Genomic DNA, 7,500 nt, shown 5'->3' with positions numbered 1-7,500 from the left:
AGGAATCGATCGTCAACGTCTTTGGTTCTCTCCACCCGCCGCCTTCGGTCAACTCAAACAACAGGCCAGGAAGGACATTGTTGAAGGCTCACTGAGTGCTTCTAGGTTAAAGGGAAGCACTAGACTCACTCCACGGGAACTAGCTTTTCGGTTTGCTTCAGATTTGGCATTCATTCCCCCTCCCCTTCCTGGATTTCGCGTTATTGTCTGCTATGCTAGCCTATGATGAAGGCCTTTCATTTTGGCTCTGTAGGGCTACCCTATGGTATGGGCTGTTATCTCAAGGGCCTGGTTAGGCTCTTCTTGTTGGAGTATCCTCGCTCAGAGGCTAAAATGAATTGAATTCTCTCTTTTCTTTTGGGAGTGCCTGAAGAGACCTGCTTACTGGAAGGTACCATTCTTTTAGAATGGTGAAAAGGTTACCTACCCTATGATCCTCCTTATCTTACAGAGGTTTACTACGAGCCATACCCAGCGGGATACATATTGCCCAAATGGAACCTAAAAGATGGGATGGGTGATCCATAAGATCATTTGGCGAGGTTCATCCCTCAGCGTGGGGATCTTTCTGGAAATAAAAACTTGTTTTGTTGAGGCAATTTCCCTCGTCGCTTACCCGCATTTCTCTTGGTATACCCACCTGTGTGCCTCCTAATTCCGTGAAGTCCTTGGAGCATGTGCGATTTATTCAGGATCCTTGTCAAGAAAGAAGTCAGTCCCTTATTCTTTATTTTATGTTAAAAGGTCTGGACTCGAAGAGGGAGTCGATTCACGTACTTCACCATTTCCTGGGTCGTTATCGCCTTTCCCCGGTTCAGGGTATGGGTTCTTTCTCTATTAAGAAAGTCCCGGTGTGAACTCCCCTACTGATCTGACTCCAGCGGATTCTCGAGAAGCCAATTCTCTCTCTCGATCTAGATCTACTTTACCGACAAGAGCTCTTAATGAATGAGCAATGAGTTTGATTCTAACTATTCAAAGCAGAGGAAATAGAATATTATATAGCCTATAGCTATAGGGCTAGGCTCCGCTCCTCGCTCGAGCTACCAGCTTTCTTAGATTTCATTCCTGTTGACTAATCCGAGTCCTTGAGAGCTTAGACGTCAGCGGGGAAGAACTCCGAAAGAATTTCATCGGCTCCTCCTCTCTTGCCCTCTTGATGGTATCCAGTTGAAATGGTTGCTGGATTGCCCCTAGTTCAAGCTCTAAGTCAAGCATTCAGGCACCAAAGACCTCTGACTACGCTCCTCAGCCTAGGAAAGAAAAATCCCATTTGCCTAATACGTACTACTGTGCAGCAGATGATTTAGCTGCCGTTATTCCTCCACCAGCTTCTTCTTGGCATCAAGCCAGCCCTTATTCCTTGCATCAACAGGCAATCCCGCATAAAAGAAAGGCTACTGACTTGGCTGATTCAACAAGGGAAAAAGGCATCCATTCAAACTGCTCCCATTCCTATGTTGACACCAAGAGAAACAAACCCTGGAGCCTTCCTCTCTATCCATTCCTTTTTCATAATCATAAAGGATGGAAATGCTTAGCTTACTAAACCAGCAACAGCGGAGTAAGCTCCCATATCCGTGAAGGACTGCTTTCCAGCAGAGGAAAACTTCTCGTTGCTGAGCTTGCCGTTAAAGAGTAAGATGCTGATTCTATAGCAGCTCCGATTCCTTCACCGAGAACGAGAAGGAAGTCTTATAGAACGAACAAGCGCTAAAGAAGGGGGTGGGATCTCTCCTAAAAGAAAGAATTGACCTCGAGCCTGTCCTACTCATTCTCCTTTTCCCGTTCCTGACCCTGAGTGTGGAGGGGTTAGCCTTGAGCCAGGTCTTTATTTTTTATTCCATTTTGTCAGTTTAAGTACTGGAATGGGAGTTACGGATATTCATTCCTAAACTATGTCACCGATTGGTGACCTGATCCCGCTAAGCAAGAACTGCTACCGACACCGACTCTATCTTAACGACCGGTTTTCCCCTGGACATTCCGAAAAGTCTAGTTGACAAGTTTCCTTTTTTCACTCTGTAAACAAAACAAGCCCTTAGTCAAGAGGTTAGTTACCCTCTTCGGTATCGGCAGAGAAAGTAGAGAAGGACAGTGACACAATAGCTCTAACATAAGCAAGCTGTCAAGAGGGAGTCAATAGCTGCCTATTCTGCGGCGCTTATTCCCACAGCAGACTCAATAGCTGCGGTTACGGATGCTATTGCTAAGAGGGCATTCGAGTCGAGTCAACTATACGATAGTGAAGTTCCTCGTTGGAAAGACTCTTACTATACATGGGGATGCAGATATGTCAGAAGGACCGGATTCGAATATCCCCATTCTGCAAATCGAACATGGTAAAAAAGATATGATGATTAGTGGGTTTAATTACGAGTAAGGAGTATTTTACCTTTTATTTCGATCCCTAGAGTAAGATTCGTGTCATGGAAATCATGAGAGGAATGAGTTTCCTGGCATGCGCTTAGGGCGAAGACATCAAGGTCTCTTTTAATTTCCCCATACTTTTTTCCCATGAGCATGGTTTTGGGCTAGGTTACCAACCTCAAGAGGAGGATTCCTTTTTATTTTGAGAAATGGTTTCATTCGCGCTAAAGCAGCAGCATACTTTCAAGGCTGAAGGAAGATCTTTCGACCCCAGGAAGCCATACAGACCCAATCTTCCATGGCTACTTCCTCAAATAAGGTGATGATTTAGCCTTCTCATTCAAAAATGGACTTGGTTGCGCTCTATCTGGTATATCTTTTCTTATCCGATGAGGGTTTTTAAGTGGTCTCCTTACTTTAGAGCTAACGTAGAATCATCAATAGTTCCAGTCTGGATTTCTCTACAAGTTGATCGCTGAGGAAAAATATCATAGCCCCCTTGAGTCAATAAGAATAGCAGAATTCCGCTTTAAAAAACCTTACCTTAAATGTGTCGAAATTGAAGTTATCTCATTAGCGGGAATGATACTGTTAATGAAATATGCATACAATAGCGGATTTCGTTCTATTAAATTCACTATCCATTATGGTCTGATACATACAAATAACGAACGAGCCGACTTTACAGCAGGAAATGCAATTTTAGTAAAGGCCGATAACGCAGAAGTACCCCCGCTTCGTGTATATAATGAAATTTTGAAACAAGTCTGTGAAAAGGCTGAGAAATAAAATACGAAGAGGGGCAGCTAGACCGAGTAGGGGTTCGAATCTATCTCTTCGAAAGGGTTGAACACCGTGAAGTCCACCCTTTTAGCCTAGAGGAAATTTTTAAGCAACTTTGTGATGAATTAACGGATGGCGGGACAATGAGTGATGAACCTGTAGAAGTGGTAGCTATGGGTAAGAAGAGTCGTCGTCCCGATCATATACCCGCACTGAAAGCAATTAAGAAAATAAAAAGGAGCCCATTCATTGTTGCCGATATAGAGGCTGCTCTCCACGACGATGTTCATGTTCCTTGCGCAGTGGGGTTCTTAGTGGTTAAGCCGGGTGAAGATCTTGCTTCCAAGTCTGAATATTATATTGAAACATATTTCAGTGAAGATAACGATTTCTCAATATCAGATTTCAAAAAACGAAGTGAACGTATGATGCTCGACTTTATAGAGCGTTTAGCGGCTGTGGTATCAGATGAAAAAGAAATTCGAACGGTCTATTTCCATAACTTTTCACGATACGATGGCATTATAGTAACGAGAGCTTTTACTTCTCAGATCGGCAAGTACTCCTTCCAAACGGTGATGAGGAAGCATAAAATGTACGAGTTAAAAGTCTATCGTGGAAATGAAAAAAAGAAATTATTGTTCCGTATAAGGGATTCCTACCTTCTCCTTCCCGCTGCGCTAAATAACTTGGCCCAGGATTTATGCCCGAAATTAGGTTCTAAAGGCACCATTCCCTATGAGAAATTACGACTTGAGTATCTTCCGGAGATAGGTCAACAATTGTTGGCTTATCTGAAACAAGATATTCGTCTCTTAGGTGGCGTTATGCTGAAGGCACAAGAGATTTATTGGAATCTGTACAAAATAGACATCGTTGATACAATAACGTTGTCATCGCTAGCTCTATCAATCTTTCGTATGCACTATTACGACCCAAAGAGTTGGCCCATCCATATACCAACTCGAAACCAAGAACGCTTCATTCGGCGTGGTTATTATGGAGGACATGCCGATGTCTATAAGCCCTATGGTTAAAATTTAGACTATTACGATGTGAACTCCTTATATCCATTTATAATGAAAACTTTTCCGATGCCAGGCGAACGGGGCTCCCAGGCCGGGACGTCTGGCATAATAATTTAGAAAAGGCGGAATTGGATAACTTCTTTGGCTTTATTGAGGCTTTTGTAGTGTGTCCTCTCTACAATAGAGAAAGCCTTCTTACCCTATAAGGATAGACATAATGCTTTAACCTTCCCAACAGGTAAATTCGTAGGCGTCTATTTTAGCGAAGAATTTTTTTATGCCCGAAACTTGGGTTATAGAATTTTCCCGCTAAGGGGCTACTTGTATGAGAAAAAGAAGAGTCCTTTCGAAGGCTTTGTATCAGACATCTTCGCTAGAAGACAAGAAGCAAAGATAAAGGATGATGCAGCTATGGTATATATCTACAAGATACTAATGAACTCTCTCTACGGTCGATTTGGTATAAACCCAGAAGTTATTAAAACCGAGATATGCACAGAAGAAAGATATCATGAGTTGTATAAAAAGGAAACTTTTTACAGTGCGGGGGTCCTGTCCCTTGGACGACTTGAGTAATGGGAGAATGGCAACTGGGCCCTGCAGTGGTAGAACCTCGTGAACCGGGCATACTATTGAAGAACCTTCTGTGAACTTTTCTTCTCTTATGAAATTTCTACTCAGCTTGAAAAGAAAAGAAGCCTCAAGCCGATAAGTCATCATGTTCGATAATTTCGAAAGAAGAGCTGAGGGCTGATCTACGACCACCCTCTCACTCACGGCACACATGCTATATGTGTGATGCCGACACCCTGATCTAGACATCCACTCCAGACTATTTACCTTATTTATGATCTTCTTACGGCCATCACGCTATTCTATAATTAACCATGCTATTTATGCTAAAGATAGCCCTTCATAGATCTCTACGACCTACCTCTACGAACAGCCTTAGACTGGCGTACTGATAGTAGCTGCTACCCATACCGCTGATGGTCGCTTACCCAGATCTATCTATGTGTATACGCTTAGAGCTCACCTCCTCACCCGTACGACTCTCGATAGTAGAAGAGAAAAGGAACATATCCAATGAGTCTGATTGCAATGGTATAAGATATAAGCTTAAAGGAATAGATAGGCGCAAGGTAAACGACAGAACCATGTACTAACCGGACCGAAGGAAGAGGTCTCCTGTACAATCTCTGGCCCAAGAATCTGTCTCTCCCCTACTTCATCCCAGCATAGGGGAGTCCTGCACTTGCGTCCATAGAGTGCCTCAAAAGGTGGCATGCCTATACTCGCCTGAGAACTCTTGTTATAGGCGAACGTAACCAAGGGTAGATGTCTGTCCCAACAACCTCGAAAATCAAGGGATTACCTCCGCATAGCCTCCAATGTCTGGATGGTCCTCTTAGACTGGCCATCGGTCTGAGGATGGAAGGCTGTGCTAAGACTCACTCTGCTACCCAAAGCCTTCTGTAGGCTCTGCCACAAGGCTGAAGTGAACCGTGGATCTCTGTCTGATACTATGGATGATGGTATCCCGTGTAGGCGCACTATCTCATCAATATATATCTGGGCTAGCTTGCCCGTAGAGTAAGTCATACTGATCGGCAGGAAGTGAGCTGACTTGGTCAGCCGATCAATAATCACCCAAATGGCGTCATGTTGCCTCGCAGTCTTCGGCAATCCAGAGACAAAGTCCATGGCTATCTCGTCCCACTTCCACTGTGGTATCTGAACTGGCTGTAAGGGTCCTGCTGGTCTCTGGTGCTCAGCCTTAACCAGCTGGCACACTAAGCATTTAGCCACATACTCAGCGACATCCCTCTTCATACCTTTCCACCAATAGTGTGGGCGGATCGTCCTGTACATCTTCGTGCTCCCTGGGTGCAGGAAAAAAGGTGAGCTATGCGCCTCCTCCAAGATATCATGGCACAGGTCACTGTCCTGAGGAACACATACTCGTCCCCGGAATAGAAGTGTGCCATCCTGGCGAAGGTTCAACTCCTTCTGTGTCATCAAGTACCTCAAGCTCTTATGATCCGTAAAGATCTGGCACTTCCCCCCATACAAGTAATGTCACCATATCTGAAAAGCGAAGATAATGGCTGCAAGCTCTAGGAAAGAAAGTGGCCGTGAGGTTACAAAGGTCGTGACTGAGTCTTGGTTGATTAGTTTGCCTTTTCTTGGTCTGGTGTGGCTAACAGGCGACAGAAGGATGACGGCTTTTTATTGGGAACGTAGCGTAGAAAGGGGTTCTTCCGCAGTGAAGCAAATGATCTAGCCAATCATTCTTCTACCGATTATCCAAGTTCGGTATTCTGTAAGTTCCTAGGTCATATCGAAATGACTCCATTGAGAGTAAGATCTGTTCGATATGTAAGTGGTATAGTCACTACCTGTAAGGCAAGCCCCATAGACACCTTACTACTTTCTAAGCTTTCTCTCTTGTCTCGCCAATCTAGTATTGCCATATAAGAGAACTGCCTTTATGGGTAGAATATCTTTGAAAGATATCTTTCCCTTCTTTCACTACGCCCTTTCACTCTTGAACTACTTGAACAAGGAGGGCAGGGGGTGCTATCGTATATAAGAAAAACTGCTGCATTTTGGCAGCGGTTAGCTCTCTCTCTAACTAGAAATTTGATAAGAGAAGTGCGGAATATCGTATATAATGTGATTATTGTATATATTGATTTTTTTGAATAAAAAGTATATGTACTTTATTTAGTATTTAATCAGGAGGTTTCTCTTTTTCCTCAGGGAAAAGGATATCCCTTTGCCATTTCCTTGCGCTAGCTATCCACTCTTCTTTTCACTTTTTATCATCATCATTTCAATTTCTTTTCTGTTCTAATTCGAATTCCAGCCTTGGAATCTCTCTTCCTTCTTTGGCTCTCTTTTCTTTATTAATTATCTAATAGACTTCTCTCTTTAGATAGATTTTTCTTTTCATAATGTTTCCTTATGATTTTTATTTTTTTCTAAAGCGGCATTCTCCCTTCTATCTATCTTGAATTGAATTATGGAACTTTCTCCCCGAGCTGCGGAACTAACGAGTCTGATCAATAGAGTCCGTCATTTTTTCTATTCCTTCCTACTTCTTCTTCCTCTATTATGTGCTTTTATTATATTTGCCTGAAACTCGATAAAATAGAGTTGTTTGAGACCAAATGTTATAGAGTTGGGGGCTCTCTGGGGAGGCACACCTTCACTTCCTTCTTAATGAAGGGGTTCCCCGGGAGTCTGACCTTGTCCTTTCTTTTAATTGTCGGGGCCGTCATGAGTGCCGAAACCGATTTCGGTAAGATGATGATGG

At 43.3% G+C, this 7,500-nt stretch overlaps 5 protein-coding genes across 5 annotated transcripts in view.

Moving 5' to 3' along the window:
- On the top strand, positions 1–7,500 carry nad1 (NADH dehydrogenase subunit 1; one part of a trans-spliced gene, as the record gives it; both edges of the window cut it).
- orf297a lies at positions 3,297–4,190 on the top strand. Its single transcript has one exon. The coding sequence runs from the start codon at positions 3,297–3,299 to the stop codon at positions 4,188–4,190; it is 894 nt and encodes a 297-aa protein (YP_173358.1).
- orf129a (hypothetical protein) lies at positions 4,614–5,003 on the bottom strand. Its single transcript has one exon. The coding sequence runs from the start codon at positions 5,001–5,003 to the stop codon at positions 4,614–4,616; it is 390 nt and encodes a 129-aa protein (YP_173357.1).
- On the bottom strand, positions 5,553–6,200 carry orf215 (hypothetical protein). The gene has a single exon. The coding sequence runs from the start codon at positions 6,198–6,200 to the stop codon at positions 5,553–5,555; it is 648 nt and encodes a 215-aa protein (YP_173356.1).
- The window catches only part of orf171a (hypothetical protein), a 516-nt gene continuing 314 nt past the window's right edge, over positions 7,299–7,500 (top strand). The window contains exon 1 of the mRNA in view: positions 7,299–7,500. This exon is cut by the window's right edge and continues 314 nt beyond it. Coding sequence (YP_173355.1) covers positions 7,299–7,500 — 202 coding nt within the window.

The sequence above is a fragment of the mitochondrial genome of Nicotiana tabacum, assembly GCF_000715075.1.
Source record: "Nicotiana tabacum mitochondrion, complete genome".
Classification (NCBI taxonomy): Eukaryota; Viridiplantae; Streptophyta; class Magnoliopsida; order Solanales; family Solanaceae; genus Nicotiana; species Nicotiana tabacum.
This window is presented reverse-complemented; position numbering and strand designations above follow the sequence as displayed.